A 19393-nucleotide genomic window follows, 5' to 3' on the forward strand; every position below is an offset into this window, starting at 1 on the left:
GCTCAAGTATATTATCTCTCTCCCTCTTACTTTTTAGTCAGAAGAAGAATGCCAGAGGCATATAAATTAATTTGCAGTTTAATCCTATAGATAACTATTTTTTCCTTTGAATTAAGAAAGACCTAAGAGTATCATGAAGTGTGTAATGACAATAATATATTTTCCTAGGTTTCATAAAAGAGTTTAAAATAATTTTTTTCTCATGTGCAATCATTTCAAATAGAAGAGACGAGAAGGCTAAGATCCATGAAAATTAACAATGGTGAATCATCATTGTTAATGCTAGAGAGCTAGTTCCTTCCTCCTGACTCAGTGTATCTATCATGATCTCCTGCCTTCAAAACAAAGTCATTTGAACTCAGCAAAAACAGTAACTGCGTAATCCAATCCTGTAAAGTACCTACTACCTGACAAACCCTCTATATATCACCCTGACAATTAAAAAAAAAAAGATTTCCAATCCTTTAAAGTTACATATGTTACTTTAAAAGAAAATGTGCTGAGCCACATGGTTCAACAACAAAAAAAAGTCAGCCAGGTTCCATGCTGTGCTGTGTTCATGTAGACAGTGACAGTCCAGAAAAGACCAAAACTGTATCATGCTGTTATTTCCCAATAGTTACCATCATATCTGTTCATATCTGGAGTATGGCCACCCCAGAGACCTCATTGTTTATCTCACTTTTGATCCTCTCTCTTCTTCGTTTGCTTAGTATTAGTAGTAGGGTTGTTTTGGTTCCTACTTGCCTTCTGTGCTGTGAAACCTTCAGGAGCACTGACTTAGGAGCTTATTGTATATACCCAGCATAGGTAGACATGTCAAGGGTCTTGCTCATGTTTTTTGCCTTCAGTTAAGGGTAAAAGAAGGAGAACTGGGAACACCTCACAGAGTGCTATAGCAAAAAATATAATCAGAGACATTTCTTTCTCAAAGATAAAAATCTCCAGATCCTCTTCACAGGCCTGCTTAGGATTAGAACCTTAGTTCCCAGTGCAGGAGTCAGAAGTCAGTTGCCTTGTGCTTTCATTCAGCACAAAGCCAACTTTGTGTTGTGCTGAGTGCAAGTTTTTCCAGATGTGCCCTATTCTTTAGCTGGCATCCTTCAGGTACTATGGGACTTTTCTGGCACACACAAAACTGGCAGCACATCCCTCCCAAATTACAACCAGAGACCTTTTTTCCCATGGTATTACTTTGATGCAAGTGAAAAAGATTTTTCTTCACCCAAGAAAATTTTAAGCCATAATTTTTACCCTCTGAAGTTTTCATTTTATGTATAATTTAACTTTCTGTCTCATTTATATAAAGGTGATGTGTTGAGGGGTTACACTTACGTAAGTCAGGTAAAGAGTTAATTTCTTTTTTTTTTTTGCCAGTCCTGGGCTTGAGCTCAGGGCCTGAGCACTGTCCTTGGACTTTCTCAAGGCTAGCACTCTACCACTTGAGCCTCAGCACCATTTCCGGCTTTTGTCTATGTATGTGGTACCAAGGAATCGAACCCGGGTCTTCGTGCATGCTAGGCAAGCACTTTAACCACTAGGCCAAACTCCCGGCCCCAAGAGTTAATTTCTTTTTATGTCTCATTGTTTTTAAGGAAGAGTCCTAGTTAGATGTTAATATCGTCATTATTGAGGCAAGGCATGGATTTGGAGAAATGCAAGAAAGGCATGACGACCTTTTGAGAAAAAAATCTCCTTTTCTTTCCAAGAGCCCTTCTCTATATTCAAATGGAAGGAAATGAGTATTTATTGAATATCCAGAACAGGCTAAGTGTTTCATTTGCATTGGTGGGTGCGAATTTGAATTAGCGAATGTGATCAGATAAAGAAACAGTGTTTGGGGGCCTGGAGTGTGGTCTAACAGTACAGTGATTGCCTAGAATGCATGAAGCCCTGAGTTTGATTCCTCAGTTAAGTATAACTGTCTTTTCTAGAGACAGAGAGTGTGTAAATCATAGAATGGAGTTTAATCCCAAACTTGCCTAACTTTAGAATCTTCCCTACTGTGATGTGTTAAGAGATGGAGGTGATATGAGTGGGTGGACAGCTGGCTGATGGTGAAATGATTGAAGGATATTGGTATGTTGTAGATTATTCACAAGTAATTTAGAGCAATGCAGGCATTATTGCAGGAGCACATAAAGGGTAGTAAATGTATCCAAAAGGAGATATTTTTCCATCCTCAAATAAACATCAGTTAAGACTGCTGGGAGCATGGTTCTGTGGTTTGTCAATTCAAAGCATTCAGATAGCATTCACAAAACATTCATTGAGAAAACTCCAGCAAACCATCTAGGCCTCTGAGCAATCTGGAATGCTATTCAGTTTGAATGTTAACACCCATCCCACAGAAGACTGGAAAAATGCCCGATGTGATGTAATTTCCTTACGAGTGCATTTCTCACTACCAAATATGGAGCCACCTTCTTCTGTAATCTGTCTCCCTTAACCCCACTTGAAGTCTCCTGATAAGAAACATAAGCGTCTTAATCTTGCACATATAGAGCCATCTGCTAAAATCCAGCCACCCTCTGTCAACAGGGAGCTTCCTCTGCAGAAGGGAGACATTGTTTACATTTACAAGCAGATTGATCAGAACTGGTACGAAGGTGAACACCATGGCCGGGTGGGAATCTTCCCGTGCACCTATATCGAGGTACTGCAACCCTTTGTCTTTCTGAGAAAAATCCCAGCCATTTCCCAAATACTGTGTTCACTGAATACTTGTGTGTTGTATTCCTTCCTTTTCCTCTTGTTGTCTTTCTTCTTTCTCTTTGCCTCTTTTCTTTTCTCAGCTACTTCCACCTGCTGAAAAAGCCCAGCCCAAAAAGTTGACACCCGTGCAGGTGTTGGAATATGGAGAAGCTGTTGCTAAGTATAACTTTAATGGTGATACTCAAGTAGAAATGTCTTTCAGAAAGGTAAGCTTCGTTTCTCATGCTATTCTTTGGCGCTTTTGGATGGTGCCCTTTTTTTTGTGGAATGTGATGTTGCTATTGAGTGCCAGTCTATAGTCTTAAGATAGATAGATAGATAGATAGATAGATAGATAGATAGATAGATAGATAGATAGATAGATAGATAGATATTGCAATGAGGCAGTAGATCATGCCAGTAATCCTAGTTACTCAGGGGCTGCTATCTGAGGATCATGGCTCAAAGCCAGTCTCCACAAAAACATCCATGAGACTCTGGGGTTTTTTTTGTTGTTGTTGTTTTTGTTTGTTTCTTTGTTTTTCCAGTCCTGGGGCTTGAACTTAGGTCCTTGGCACTGTCTGTGAGCTTCTTTTGCTCAAGGCTAGCACTCTACTACTTGAGCTGCAATACGATTTCCAACTTTTTCTGTTCATGTGGTACCAAGAAATCGAACCCAGGGTTTTGTGCGTGCTAAGGCAAGCACTCTACCACTATGCCATACTCCTGGCCCCATCCATGAGACTTATCTCCAATTAACCATTAGAATACTGGAAGTGGCACTGTAGCTCAAAGCAGCGGAGTGCTAGCTTTGAGCTGAAGAGCTCAGGGACAGCGCCCAGGCCCAAAGTTCAAGCCCCATGACTGATTACCCCCCCCCCAAAAAAAAAAGAAAGAAAAAGAAAAGAAAAGAAATTGCAATAAGAACATTTGGAGAATTTTCTGAGATGACATATTTTAAACAAAGATTAGAGTAGTCGGGGTTGAACTACATTGAGTTTACTGAGTAAAGCTCCAGTCATGTTTTACAAACTTATCCAGTCAACACTTAGTGAGTACCTATTGTACTGTGTTGATGACTATTACCTTTCCAAGGTATTGATAGGGTGACAGGAAATAAAACCCAAGAACCAGGAAGAGTTTGAAAAGCTTGGAAGCCAACATTCACATACTATCAGCGATGCAGCTTGTGAGGAATTAAATACTTGATCTGAGCCCCCATTGTCTCATAGAGGAAAGACTTGGAGATAAATGGCCTTCTCCCATGGTACTTGGAAGAGGCTTCAATTAAACAACACATATGAAACCACCAGCATGACATGTGGCATCTGGTTGTTACTGCGTAAGCAGCAGATGCTAGTATTATTACTTGTTATTGCCTCTGAGGGCTCAGCATGCTTATTGTGCACATGGGTAGTCTGTGCAGAGGGTTGCTGCTTGCCAGTGATTCAAATACTTTGTTTCGATTCTCTGGGGTGCTGGAGTTATCAAGATTGCTGGTTTTGCCGAGCATGGTAGCTCATGCCTGTAATCCTAGCTACTCAGGAGGCTGACATCTGAGGATCAAGGTTCAAAGCCAGCCTGGGCACAAAAGGACCTGAGACTCTTATCTCTACTAATTAACTTCTAGAGAATGGGAAGTGGGGCTTGGTTCAAGGGTAGGTTGGTATCCTTGAGCTGAAGTGCTCAGGGACAGCACCCAGGCCAACTTCAAGCTCCATGACCCACCAAAAAACAAAAAGATTGCTGATTTTATTGGGGATTAAGAGAAGTCAATTCATGGCTTGAAAAAGATGTGCCAAAGCCAGCCTGGGCAGAAAAATCTGTAAGACTCCATCTCCCAAGTAATCAGCAAAAAGCCAGACTGAAGGAGGTCAAGTGATAAAGCACCAGCTAAACAACTGTGAGGCCCTCAGTTCAACCCTGGTGCTTCCTACCCACACCTCCAAAAAGGGGAGGAGGTGCAGATTCTGGAAGCAACCTAATTTCCCAGTACCAGGGGATCATATGTATAAACCATACAATGTCTTACAGTAGTCCATTAGAATGTACACTTTATAAATGTATGGTTATACTGGATATTGTGGCACATGCCTGTAATAGCAATCTGGAGGGAAGCACGAGAGCATCACAAGTTAAAGTGCAGCTTGGGGGGGGTATATGTGTATACATACTATATTACATTATATATAACCTAAAAACAAAGCTAAGGAGATTCACTATATATTGTTAAGTACCAAAAAGTACATAGAAAAGGCAAAATATAGCATATATATGTACTCATTTTTCATAGGAACAATATAATATGAAATAAATAAGTAATAAAAATATTAGTAAGTTTAATTCACATGTGTTGAGTTAAATCTGGGGGGCTCATAAGCCAAAACATTTATCAGCCAGCATCCCCAAATTATGATCTAATAGAGGATTATTTTCTGCTTTATGTATGTGTTCTAAGTTTTCTATAATAATGCATGAAAATAAAAAGGTATAGGAAGAAAGAAAAAGATAATCCTCTAATTTTTTACCTAATGGACGAATACTAAATGTCTGTTTTGCTTTAAGATACTCAAAAACATTACATTTTCTACTCTAGAATAGGGATCTGGTTTTCTGCTGCTTTTTCCTGAAATCCTTGAAAATCAAGCTTAACTTTGTATCATTCAGAAAGGTCTAATGCTATTTGCATCCCCATGCCATGGTATTAACTCCATCCAGAGCTAGCAGGGACAGTTTCACCTGAGCAAAAGATGTGCAGAGTGCAGGCTGGGGCCTCGGGTATGCTGAGGTGTGGGACAAGCACCCTTATCTTGCTGTGTCTTTCAGGGTGAGAGGATCACACTGCTTCGACAGGTGGATGAGAACTGGTACGAAGGGAGGATTCCAGGAACATCCCGTCAGGGCATCTTCCCCATCACCTATGTGGATGTGCTCAAGAGGCCCCTGGTGAAAAACCCCGTGGATTACATCGACCTGCCTTATTCATCTTCCCCAAGTCGCAGCACCACAGCGAGCCCACAGGTATCTCAGCTTCTCATCACTGCTTTTCTTAATACTCAGCACAGGAGTTTCAGTGCTCAGCAGTGCCCATGTGCCAGTGGCACATGGCTCCTCTGGCCTGGTTCTTGAACACTGTGATTAAGAACTGTTGGCAGCCCCTGAGTTTGTTTTCATGTGTACAAGTAACAAGGGAAAGGGAGGGGAAAGGAGGAACTTAAGGATGTGAGGTTGAGTAGAAAAAGAGAAACAAGAGCCTTTATAAATTGAAGATGGTGGTGTGAAAACCTCTCTTATACCATAAAATCCTTTCTATAATTGTATCTGTCAAGATTGACTTGCAGATGACCAAAGCTGAAAGAGTATTTTGCATTCTTATCTTCAGGCATGTAGATCAGGTCCAAAGTACTGTTGCAAGCAATTACTGGAATCAGGTCAGAAAGGAACCTTATAGATAGATGGGTTAAAATGACATAGCCAATAGGCATAAACATTAATTATGAACAAACTTTTTGGTTGTTGGTGGTGGTGGTCATCATGGGGTTTGAACTCAGGGCCTGAATGCTGTTCCTGAGCTTTTTCCCTCAAGGCTAGTGTTCTATCATTTTGAGCCACAGCTCCACTTTAGGTTTTCTGGTGGGGTTAACTGTAGATAAGACTCCCTTGGACTTTCTTGCCTGGGCTAGCTTTGAACTGTGATCCTCAGATCTCAGCCTCATGAGTAGCTAGGATTATAAGGCATGAGCCACCAATGCCCAGATGAACAAACTTGTTTTAAAATGGGCCTGTTTTAATAAACCAGCCCAGGTAGGAAAGTTCTTGAGACTCTTATCTCCAATGAACCAGAAAAAAGGAAGTGGAGCTGGGACTAACTTGGTAGAGTACTATTGGCTTGAGCAAAAGAGCTCAGGGACAGCGCCCAGGCACTGAGTTCAAGCTCCAGTTCCAACAACAAAAATTTAATACAAACATGCCCAGAGCCAAGAGAAAAATCAGTGCAGGAGAGGCACAATAGGAGAGACATCCTGTGGAAGAAAGTAACCTCACCACTGTATAAATTGTGGGAAGGAGCTGGGGGCCAGGGTAATGCCTCTTTATTTTTCTTCTTCTAATTATTTCCTCCTCTCTCACCTGCTTGCCTCTGACCTCCATAGAGGGTTCTGGCATAGTGCACTAAATTAGCTCTTTTTTTTTTTTTTTTTTAAATCAGTCTGGGGCTTGAACTCTGTGGCTGGGCGCTGTCCCTGAGCTCTTCAGCTCAAGGCTACTGCCCTTCCCCTGAGCCACAGCGCCACTTCCCATTTTCTAGTGGTTAATTGGAGATTAGATTCTCATGTTTGTTCTAGCGCCCAGCTGTCTTTGAACTGCGATCCTCAGATCTCAAGGATCTCAACCTCTGAGTATCTAGGATTACAGGCGTGAGCCACCACACCCCACCTAAATGAGCTCTTTCTACATAATGAGATCCATAATTGTCATCTCACAGGAGAAAGTGTGAGATTGGATCAAGACATTCTGCTTTGTAGGAATGAGGGATACTCAGGAAAATGTTTTCACTTGACTATACCCAAGAGTGATTGTAACACAGAATGACCACATTTTCCTGGAAGACTTACCTGAGCCCCTAGAGAATAATAGCTAAAGGAAGATGTTGGACAGTGTTGGGCTACCTCTCCCCATAGATCTGGTTCAGGGTTCTGGTTACAAAGCTAATTGAGGGCTGGAAATCCAATTCTACAAAGCAGTCTGGTGCCATCTGCAGCCGTCTGGTGGGAGCCCCTTCTATTTCTACTCACCTGTTACTCCCCTCCTAATCATACCTGCATGCACTCATGCACATTCTCACACCCCAGTTTCTCTCAAGCATCACCAGATGATTTCTTTTTTGGACACCAGAGTGTCTTAATCGTCCTCTCCATTTCATTCTTCTTTATGACCCCTTGTAATTATTTTCCTCCTTTCTCCTTTATGCTGACACTTGTATCTTTTGCTTCTTTCTTTTGTTTTCTTCTCTCTCCTTTTCTTTTTAAGTGTCCTAGTCACAGCAAGCTCATCATGCCAGCCCCTTCATCTCTACCCAACCCTCGCCGGGCTTTGTCCCCCGAGATGCATGCCATCACCTCTGAATGGATCTCACTGACTGTAGGGGTCCCAGGCAGGCGTTCTTTGGCCCTGACTCCACCCTTGCCTCCTCTGCCTGAGACTTCTGTCTATGACATGAACTTCCTCTCCCTGCCATCAAGGGCTCCTCCCTCCTTCCCTCTCAGCCTCCCCTATTCAAGTTGGTCAGATCGTTCTAATCCCCGCTCAATGGTTTCCCCACTAGCCCTGCCTCCACCCCACAAAACCTACTCCCTGGCACCTAGTACCCAGGTCCCTGTTCACATCAATGGAGATGGTGGGATCCACTCCCACCAAGACAGCTTCTCCCAGCCTCTGCTTGGAAGCCCTGATAGGGTCATCTCAGAGCTTAGTGATGCCTTTAGCAGCCAGAGCAAGAGGCAGCGCTGGCAAGAAGAAAATGGACAATATGAGAGGAAAACAGAGAGTGAGGCAGGTGAGAGATGCCCTGGTGGATCCAAGATCTCTAAGAAGAGCTGCTTGAAACCTTCAGACGTGGTCAGGTGCCTGAGTACTGAGCAGAGACTCCCAGAGCTCCATGCCCCTGAGGAGATCCGGCCCAGCAAGCCTCTGGGCAGCCCCTTTCCAGGAAGGGAGGCTGGTCCCACAGAGCTGCACAGAGGTGGCGAGGCTGAGAGGAAGGCCGCTCAGAGTGGTATGAGTCAGGTAGGCCTGCAGCATGACTGGGTGCCTTGGCGTCTCACTTGGCAGGGTGGCTCAAGCATCTCACCTACCAATTGACATCTGGATTTGTCAATTGAGGCCAAGTGCAAACCTGTGAGATTTGTTTGTCTTGGTAACAAGAAATGGCCCGGGAGGAATGGAGGGGGGACATCAATGAAGATGTTAGGGTTGGGGACAGTTGGAGGGAAAGGTCAAGCGATATTCTGGTCCTTTGAAGTGATTCAGAAGCATTCCCCCATCGGGTACCTCCTGGCCTGGTACAAAAGCCTATGGAGATTGTCTTTGCTTTGCTCTGACTAACACAGCTGCGAACACCAGGCTTTGGTGTGGTGTGTGATTTTTTTTTTTTTTTTTTTTTTTGTGAGATGCACTTTGTTCCCATAACCCTGATGTGTTCCTGGTGCTCAGTTCTGTCAGGTCTTCATCCTGTCTTATGTTTGTGTGGAAGTTTGGAGCCTTGTTGTTCAGCATAACCAAAGGCATTCTGATTCTGGGGAGAGCATGCAAGATATGCCCCCAGGATGTACTTGAGGTCATAGAGTACCCCACATTTGAGTGACTGTCCCTATCTTCTCTCTGAGCTCCAAAGATTTCCAACTGCACAGATCATGATTCTAATTTTGGCTATGTTGTTTACTACCCAGAAAGTTAATCTGGGCAACTTTTACAAAGTAGCCAGAATTGAGAACCCAGTTCCATCTTACTGAACTGTGTGATGATAAGAATTTTTGCCTTCTCTGAATTTTTGCCTTCTCTGAACACATCTTCATCTGTAAAATGAGGTAAAGGGAAGCTATGTCTTAGGTCTTAGATCTGGAGTTGTTGGAACTAGAATCTCTAGCCAGATGGTTTTTCTAGCCATTTAAACCATTTATTATCTGTTACATATGATGCCCACAGTTGGACTATGCTCTGTCCTTACATAAGCCACCCAGTTTACCTTTGAAGCTGTACTTAATCTATAAGCATGAATTCAAGACTCACTGGTACCAGTCTCAGGGAGGTCTGAAGGACATTGATTCTGCTCTGGGAGCGTAGCCTAGTGATAAGAGTGCCTGCCTAACACGCATGAAGCCCTGGGTTTGATTCCTTGGTATCACATACACAGAAAAAGTTGGAAGTGGTGCTGTGGCTTAAGTTGTAGAGCACTACCTGAAGGACAGTAGCCAGGCCCTGTGTTCAAGCCCTAGGACTGGCATAGAGGGGGGGTGGGACTTAACGCCTTTGACATAGGACAACTTACAAGTCAATCCAACATGCCTGAAGCATCCTTATCTGTGGGGAGTCATGACTGTGCACAGTGCCGGAGCGCTGAGTGAGCTTTGGGGCACACACTTCGTGCTTCCTAACAAGGACAGGAGTGGAGTAGCTGGCAACCACCGAGAACATGTTAACTGGAAAGTCAGGCTTGTTGGAAATCAATTTTCCTTTCCTGGTGGCCCTCTGGACCCATGTCCATTTCCTGCCTCCTCCCTTCCTCCTGCTTTCTTGGCACAAGCCCCCTTCCTCATGGGTGTGCTTAGGCTGTGACCCTGCTTTCTCTTTAGGAGAGTTAGGGGTGTGAGGGAAAGGTAGTGGTGCACACACCTTCTCCCCAGTGATACCCCCTTCCCTCCCAAAGCAGCCCTGGAAGTAGGAACTTCACAAGGGGCTCCTGTCTGCCTCTTGGGCCTTCTAAGATAGAAAGGAACTTAACATGGCAGCTGTTCTGTAGTTGCCCTGTCAGGACAACTTGCTCTCAGGCTGTGTTACCTGTTTGGATAAATGCAGACAAGATCTGTTTGCTTATCAGGGAGAGTGCCAGCCATTATTCTTCTTACTAAAGCAAAAAAATTTTTTTATTGTGGTTTAATTTTGCAGGGAACTTGGTTGAGTATGTGATCAATGAGACAGATTTTACATGAGAACCTCTCAAAGGAAAGATAATCTGAAATGCTAAGATCATTCACTCCTTCTCTGCTGTGGTCCAAGCACTGTGCTATGTGCTATAAGAGGGTGAGAGGGCCGAATGCCAGAGATTTCCTCTTCTTCCCAAGAAAGTCTCTTTACTTGGGCTCAGAAGGCCCCATGCGATCTAGTCATTTAGATAACCAGCGACATGCATCTGCTAAAGCCTCCCTGGCATGCTGGTCTAGATAAGTTCCCACCTGCCCTTCCTATCTCCATTTAGATGTAGCTTCTCCCAGGAATCCATTCCTGACAACCCCTTTACCCCCTACATACCATAGCCCCAACTATGAGCATGTATTTGCCCCTTTGCCTGCCTATGTCCCTTCAGAATATTAAAGTTGCACAGTTTGGACAGGGAGTGTAGCCTAGTGGTAGAGTGCTTGCCTTGCATGTTTGAAACCCTGGGTTCATTGCTCAGTACCACATATATAGAAAAAGCCCGAGTGGTGCTGTAGCTCAAGTGTGAGAGCACTAGCCTTGACAAAAGCTCAAGGACAGTGCCCAGGCCCTGAGTTCAAGCCCCAGGACTATCAAAAATAACTAAATAAAGTCCCACAGTTAGGGACTATAACATTTGATATCTAGAAGTAAATACTTGTTGAATGAAAGAAAACAAAAAGTAACTGACCACAGCTAAAAGAATTTATTATGTCCAATGGAGAAAGGAGACCTGTTTGTAAACAGTTTTAATGTAAAGAAGAAAAAGAATCACAAACTGTGCTTTCTGGAAGTTCAAGATGGGAAGAAATAGGTTGCCGGGTGCCTTTGGATGAGTCACTTCTCTTTCCTAGCACCTTCCTTGTTCACAAACAAAAGACTTAGCTGGCCATGGGCACTGAAATTCTTTTAACTTTGTTATTCTAGGATTAGGAAAAAGTCTCATATAAATTGCAGGTAAAATAAGAAAGAAAAGCACATATATAACATATATAACAGCTGGGTCCTTCGGACCTTTGCCATTGAAAAAGGGAAACTTTCCTCTTTTTTGGGGGGGTGCAACTTGTTTGGACAAGAGCATATACAAACCCATACAAACATATACAAGAGTTCAGAATTATATACAGCACTCTTGGAATTCTGTTGGGTCTCATTTTCACCAACAAAGTTGGTAAAAATAAATCAAGAAAAGAAAAGAGATCATCTTGGAAATCTCCATCTTCAAGTGTTTTCTGAATTTCCCAAGACAGAAATATTGTCTTGCCTGCCTTCTAGGCTTGTTATCTAAGAATCTGCAGAATTTATAGAATCCATAGGCTTCTGTAGGATGAAATTTGTGATGCCACTATACATCCATAGATTTCTGAATGAAAATTCATCTTTTAGAGATCATTTGTCCCAGTGACTCATAACATTTCCTGTATCGTGGACCCTCAGAGGATCTGAGGACAGTATATTGTAGGGAGCTGGCATGCACACACAGTTCTATATCAAGTTTATAGAGAGCTATGCCTGAGTCTGCCTGAGAGCTCCTATGTTGTCCATGGATCACAAGGTCAAGAGCTCCCAACTCATTCAGCATGTCCAAGGAAATAGGAAAACTGGCTCCTAGAATAGTGGCTTTTGTGTTATAAATTTAATTCCTAGCATGGAGGAAGCCAATCAAACAATAACGTATTAAGGGCATGCACTATCAAATGAAAGTACTCACAACAGCTAGGTCTGTCCAAGTGCAGCTATTTCTGAAACACTTATTGCAATACTGCATTAGACAACGCTGAGGAGGGACTCGCCTGAAGACAGAAAGCTGTGCTTTGGTGATGTCAGAGGGTAATTCCCTCACGGGATGGAAAGTGGAGTAGTTCCCAGAAAGATCAGAACAAAGACAGAGGCCAGGTTGGAGGATTGAGATCTGGAGTAGAAGAGGAAAACACGTAATTGGTGGGGGGGAGGGGAGGAAATTGGAAATCTTAGGATGCTCAAAAATGGGAAATATTTTCCTTTGACTCACTCAGAAGGGAAATCTCCAAACAAACAGAGGGTGTTAACAATTTACAGGATGAGGAGAAACACTGGCTGCAGTTTTTCCAAAATAACCCAAAAGTATTAAATATTAAAGAACCAAGATCTGATGCTTCAGTATCAATCCCTAAAATGATGTTAGGAAAAAATGGTACTTATCAGAATAAACTCAAGTGCCAGCTTCACAGTACTGGACAGGTTTAGGTGATCCCTCCATCAGCACATGTTCCCTGCTGGTCTTAAATCTCTCCCTGCTAGAGTTCCTAGAAGATAAAAATGCAGCAGAATGAATGCATAGAATTTGGAGTCTGTGCTTAAATCTTGCCTTTTCATATTTCCAACTCAGGCATGCTGGCTCTTTGTTTTCTCATTTATAAATGTGGTATATATTGACCACCTTCTTGAGTCAGTATAAGAATTAGATAAAATGGGCTCCATGACTCATATCTGTCATCACACCTACTCAGGAGATGGAAGTTGGGAAATTGCAGTTCAAGGCCCACATCCAACCCTCTTATTTATCATAGAACTTGCTTCTTAAAATGTTAAATGTTTTGCTCAAGAAGAAAATCAATTAGTAGTAGAAATTGTCCTGGAACCCAGATTGTTTTTAACTGTTCCACTGAGAAGACCAAAAAAGTGAGGTGGGAGTCTGTGAAGTCATTAGGGGTGGGGCATAAGATGAACAGAAGGATGCTGCCTTCTGCCAATCAGGAAAGTGGCAGAGATTTACGGTGTTTCTAGAAGGGAATCTGGGACCATGTAGACAATGGTGTCTCTATCCTTCCTCATCTCTGAGGCTTCCTCCTGTTTGAGCTTTTGTCATTTATTTGGGGCTTCAAGGCTTTGGCATACCCCCAAAGCTGGAAGAGGATACTCAGTAACTGCAGTAGCACCAAGTGTTTTGTGGATCCAGAGGGATTAACAGCACCAGCAAAGCTAAGATCAAATTTCTGACCCAAGGAGAACTGAAGATAAAGGACATGGGATAGCTGAGCAAGGGCACATGCAGAGTTACTCACTTGGGGAAATAAAACAAGCACCATAGGCAGGAGGGGCAACTTGAGTGTGAACACACAAGAAATCAGCTTCGAGTCAGTAACTATTCCCTGATTACCATTGGTGGGGGAGGCAAAAAGAATGTAGTGTGTGTTGATTTGTATGTGTGCCTGGATGCACCCATACACATTGGACTAGTCACTGTTTTTCCAAACACGTGGGAAAAATGGAATGCATCTGCAGCATCCAAAATGTGCTTAGCATGAGCTAACGTTCCCTTTATTCTTAGCCCTGGATGAGTGCTGGTGAGAACTTGTGTCTATTCTCTTAGGCTTAAAAAAGGACAAGTGTGGAGGCCCTGGGTGGGTTCAGAGGAGCACTGCCAATCGAAAGAGAATCTGATCCACATATGTAATTCAGTATTTCCCAGTAGCCACAGTAAAGTGGAAGAGGTGAAATTAATTTTCATCATACATTTTATTTCACCCAATACATTCAAACATTATTCAATAAGTTCATTTACATTCATTATTGTGTACTAAGTTTCCAGTCCAGGGCACATGTTTACACCTATGCCATTTCTTTTCATATTTGTCATATCTTAAATGTTTAACAGACACATGTGGCTACTGGACAGAGAACTAGAAGAGCTGGATGATGCTGTTAAGTGGTTAGAAAATGGTGCGGGCTGGAAGTCTGGCTCAAATGGAAGAGTGCCAGCTTAGTAAGCCTAAGATTCAGAGTTCAAATCCCAATACCACCAAATGACACTAAACCAAAAAAAAGGGGGGTAGGGAGAAAAAAAAGAAGAGGAGGAGAAAGTAGAGATGGAAGAGGAAGGAGAAGGAGGAATATCTATTTGAAGAGAAAACAAATTCTCAAGGGAAATCCTTGTAGCGAGGTGCTGGTGGCTTATACCTGTAATCCTAGCTACTCAAGAGGCAGAACTCTGAGGTTCTCAGTTCAAAGCCAGGCCATGAGACTCTTATCTCCAGTTAAGCACCAAAAAAACCCAGAAGTGGGACTGTGGCTCATGTGACAGAGTGCTAGCCTTAAGCACAAAGAGACAGTACCTAGGGCCTGAGTTCAAGCCCTAGACTGGGGGGAAATAAAGCCCTCAAGGGAACCATTGTGTTTGAAGTGAAAGGCTCATCCTTATTCATAGATGTCCATTTCCATGTCCACTCCATGCCACTCTTCTCTCTTCCAAAAAGTCCAGATTTACATTCTAGCTCTACAAGTTGTTTCAGTTGAATCTAAACATGGAGAAGCTGAATCTGAGGTAATAAGATAAATGTTTATTTTGCCTTCTTCCTTCACTTATCCAGCAAATGTGAAGTGAGGACTCCATCATCCCTACCTCTTAGGAATGTGGTTGTTTGTATTATCCAGATGCTAAGGCCATGATGGTGATTATTTTCTGCTTGGGTATGGTAAATAAGGTCCTGAAGAGGCCATCGGTATCTCTCTAGTCCTGTGGTTCCCAAAGTTAGACTGAGAACCAGCAGCCTCAGCACCAACTAGAAATGTAGTCTGCCATACCTCAGTTGAAGCAGAGACTCTGCACTTAGCAAGGTGCTAGATGATACTTCCCTATCTATGCTTGCCCTTCAGACACAGTCATCTATAGATCCCCAAATGCTGCTACACAATAGCGAATGCTGCCTCAGCTCCAGCAGCCACTCTAACAGCAACTCATTTCTTCTCCGGCAGCCACTTTTGTTGGACAGTGTTCACTTCTAGGTTATTCCTTCTGTCAGTCAAGTAAGAATCTGTCTATTGCCGAGGTATTCAAGGTGCCATTCGTTTTTCAGAAAAGAAAGCCTATGATGCCAGGTTATAGGCTGGCAAAGGTCTAGAGATCCTCAGACACTGAAGAAAGAGCATGAAATGACCCTTCAATTCTGTCATCTCCTTCACTACTGGTAGAACTCAAGGGGAATGACTTGAGTAGCTGTGGCTGGAAAAAGGGGATGGAAAACTGGAAGGACAAGAGCATGGAAGTGATGGCTAGGATGGAAATTGGACATACAGGACCCACCAGGAGATAAACAGGAAGGGACTGGGGAGGTGGGTAGGGTACAAAGAGCAACTAAGCAGTTCACCTCTCACCAGCTATGTGACAGTAAAGAATGCACTGAACCCCTCCAAACATCAGCTTTCTGGGTTTTTAAGAAAACAGGCTGACTAACCCCTGCTAACTCCAGTGGTTTCTGATGACTGGCAGTAATCATACTTGATAAGGAGGAGGATGGTCTGAGGATAAAGGAGGTCCAGGAGGAGGATAGTAAAATAAGCCAAGCCAGGGGACAGGTCTATATTTAATCCTTGGGTGACCTCAGAGGAGGCCCTAACACTGTCTCTCTCTGTGTCTCTCTCTCTCCCTCTCTCTCCCCCCTCCTCCTCCCCCACTTCTCCTCCCTCCCTTCCTCTCTCCTTCCCTCCCTCCCTCTCTCCTTCCCTCCCTCCCTCTCTCCTTCCCCCTCCCTTCCTCCCTCCCTCCCTCCTTCTCTTCATCTGTATGAAAGAGGTGGGTCCCATACCAAAGATTTCTAAATGCCATTCTAGAAGGCCTTGGAGTTGCTGTGGCCTAACAAAATAATTGCATTTTACCTGGGTGTCTTCAGATGTTTATTCAGGGAGATTTCTTGGAGTTTGGAATTGTTTGGAAAGTGTTTTCCAGTAGGGGCCTGGCCTTCTACAATGGGAGCCCCACTCAGGAGACAGGGGCGTGATTGCACCTGTCTCCACACCTAGGGCTAATGAAGGTAGGGACATCTGTGTCAGGACACTGTCCTGTTTCTGAAAGCAAGCTCTGCCCCGTGTGCCCTCTCACCTTGCTTTGTACCTCACTGGAGTATGTCAGGTGATGCTATTATAGGAGAATGGCCTTCTCTGAGACTTTATTACCCAGGAATATTTCAAAAGCATTCTGCATTTACAACTAGGTACTCAAATAGAGTAGACGAGTTTCTGAGCCAACTCTCTCATCAGCCCCCAGTCAACAAAAACTGAAACTGGTTCCCTTCCTCAGAAAGTTATTAGCTGAGAGTAAGGGGAACAGTACACATAACGTACACATACGTGTCTCGTCCTAAAGACAGCCCTGTCATGTGTCTCTCCTGCCAATCTGGTGATCTTATGTTGTTCATTCTTTTACTGCAGCCATGTTTCCAAGTTTCCATTTCATTGCCCGAATGCTTGCTTCTAACTTTGTTACATCTGCATTTTCTCCTGTGCATCCAACATGTTTTGTGAGTTTCTCATGTGGGAACTCAGTGGCCACGGGCCGTGAGTATCCAGTGTCATCTGAGTGCAATGGTGTGGTACGTGTACTTGCTCATGCTTTTATTTTGAATCCTTCCCAACGTGACATCTGCTAAAAATGTCTCCCTTATGATTTGCTTGGTGATCACAGCCTTCTCATCATTCATTGAGAGCAGGACCTGATCTCACAGAATCTGAAAAGAGCTATGTGGTAAGATGCCTGTTGACTAAGACTGTAGCTTCCTTAAAGAGAATCCTTATTGACTCAAGTCTAGACCAGAGTGATGCCTGGGAGACACAGAGAGCCATAATTTACAAGATTCCATGGCTATTGTAGTAGAGCCAGGTGGTCACACCCTCTCTCCCCTCTAAAGAAGCAGAGGGATTGAGAGACAATTTTTCCACTCTGCCTACATGTGGGGTTAAATTAATATATTAATTTGTTAATGCATGACTGGGGATACATACTTGCATTTCAATCCTGAGATTATTCCCTTTGTAACGGATATTCACTAATTAAAGGCTTTTATGCTGCTGCCCTTTTTTATATTTAATATTCATACTAAATCCCAAATTCTTCTGTATCTTACCTGTTTTTCCATGCTTTCGCCTGGATCCCTCCTGCACTCCACTACTGGAATCTCTGTTTTTTTAACCTGGATCTTCAACTCTGTTTTTTCCTTGGACTTAATGTGCCTCGTCTGGAATGTTACATCTCTTCCTTTCTTCCTTTTTTTTTTTTTTTCTCTGTCCCCACATTGACTGTTTTATGGGGGTTTCTGGAAATCTCGGGGCCACCTCACAGGAAGCGGTTTGCAATGAGATCATAAACATTGCTGAGAAATCTGTTCATTACTGCAGCACTGTCTCTCATCCCCTTGACTTGCATCACAAGGTATCCCCTTCTGATAAATCATCTTTAATCATTTCTCAGCAACCTCAAGCCCAGCAGCGAAGAGTCGCCCCAGACAGGAGTCAAACCTCACAAGATTTGTAAGTACACTTGGCTAACTTCACTTCTCACATTTCTTGGTAGACTTTGAGTAGATGGCCTTAGAAAGTGGATCATGGACTACAGCCACTTGACGCGAATGAGTCCTGCTTCTTTAAGGATTTCTGTTGAAGTTCATGTTTCTTACGAAGGCAGGTGGTAGGTGAATGAAGAATGCTGTGAACTACTAGGAGAAAACGGCATACGTGAGAAAGTGAGAGCTATGCTGATAGGTTTCAATCCTAGTGCTGTGAGAACTACAGAAAAAAAGTGGTTAATTTTGAGTGGAAGTGAATGGAAAGGTTGATTTGTTCATTTATTCATTCAAAAATGTACTGCTTTGGTGGCTAATGCCTGTAATCCTAGCTACTCAGGAAGCTGAGAGATGATGACCGAGGTCTGAAGCCAGCTGGGGCAGAAAAAATCTGTGACTAGCAAAAAGTTCAAAGTGGAGGTTTGGGGAGGGGATGGGGCTAGGGAAATGGGGACAAAAACATGAGACGGGGTATCATTGTGTATGAAGTAATGCTCCTTCTATCTGGCAAATATAACTAACTCCTCTGTTAATTACCATATATAGAGAGATAGAGAGAGAGGGAGAGAGGGGGAGAGAGAGAGGGAGAGAGATGGGGGGGAAGGAAGGAAGTTTGGTGCAAGTGGTAGAGCCCCACCCTCAAGAAAAAAGCCAAGCAAGAGTCTGATATCTATAAGTTGAAATCCAAGTCCTGGCATACTAACAAGTAAGAAATATTTCTTAAATATTAACAGAAATGTGATTAAAAACTCATTATTAGCCGGGTGCCTGTGGCTCACACCTGTAATTTTTTTTTTTTTGTCAGTTGTGGGGCTTGAACTCTGGGCCTGGGAGCTGTCCCTGAGCATTTCAGTTCAAGGCTACCACCCTGCCTCTTGAGCCACAGTCCTATTTCCCATTTTCTAGTGGTTAATTAGAGATAAGAATCTCACAGACCTTAGTGCCTGGACTGGCTTTGAACTGCAATCCTCAGATCTCAGCTCCTGAGTTAGCTAGGATTACAGGCGTGAGCTACTACACCCAGCATCACATCCATCATCCTGAAGATCACAGTTTTGAGGGAAAGTCTGTAAGACTCTTATGTCCAATAAACTATGCAAAAAAGCCAGACATGGTATTATGGTTCAAGTTGTAAAACACTAACCTTGAGCAAAAGAAGTCCAGGGACAGTGCTTAGGCACAGAGTTCAAGCCCCAGAACCAGCCAAACAAAACAGCAACGAAACCCCTCATTATTAATTCCTGTTCACATCTGAGTCTCTTACCTTCATGCTTCTCATTTATAGATTTAGCTACCAAGCATTATATAGCTATACACCACAAAATGATGATGAGCTGGAGCTCCGTGATGGTGATATCGTTGATGTCATGGAGAAATGTGATGACGGATGGTTCGTTGGTAAGACTCACCTTGCGTTTTTCATCCTGTGTATGGAAGGGAACAGTAGGTATGGAATGGTGAGCCATCAGTGTTCTCTGCACAGAACCCAGTCTTAAACTCTGTTCCACCACTGGGAATGCTGGACCACTAAGTGTATATGTTAACCAATGCTGGGCCTAAAAAAAGCAAATATGCTAAAAAGGCAGTTGTCAAATTCATGATTGTTATTAGCTGGGTTTCCGCTTGCATTTCTGTTGTGTCAAGGTCTAGTTCAAATTTGGAAAATTTATTAGCTTTTATCAAATAACACAAGACAA

At 43.1% G+C, this 19393-nt stretch overlaps 1 protein-coding gene across 18 annotated transcripts in view; it reads left to right on the forward strand.

Moving 5' to 3' along the window:
• The window catches only part of Sorbs1 (sorbin and SH3 domain containing 1), a 228499-nt gene that overhangs the window by 205021 nt on the left and 4085 nt on the right, over positions 1 to 19393 (forward strand). For 16 of the 18 annotated variants that reach the window (XM_090346179.1, XM_090346181.1, XM_090346182.1 and 13 more), the window contains 5 exons: positions 2542 to 2656; positions 2796 to 2921; positions 5521 to 5715; positions 17606 to 17664; positions 18982 to 19094. In XM_090346179.1, coding sequence (XP_090202305.1) covers positions 2542 to 2656; positions 2796 to 2921; positions 5521 to 5715; positions 17606 to 17664; positions 18982 to 19094 — 608 coding nt within the window. Of the gene's footprint in view, positions 1 to 2541; positions 2657 to 2795; positions 2922 to 5520; positions 5716 to 7722; positions 8479 to 16822; positions 16883 to 17476; positions 17665 to 18981; positions 19095 to 19393 lie in introns of all 18 variants that reach the window. The other 2 variants (XM_090346194.1, XM_090346178.1) reach the window with 2 other exon arrangements.

Source organism: Megascapheus bottae, chromosome 15, assembly GCF_031878675.1.
Source record: "Megascapheus bottae isolate mThoBot1 chromosome 15, mThoBot2.hap1, whole genome shotgun sequence".
Lineage (NCBI taxonomy): Eukaryota > Metazoa > Chordata > Mammalia > Rodentia > Geomyidae > Megascapheus > Megascapheus bottae.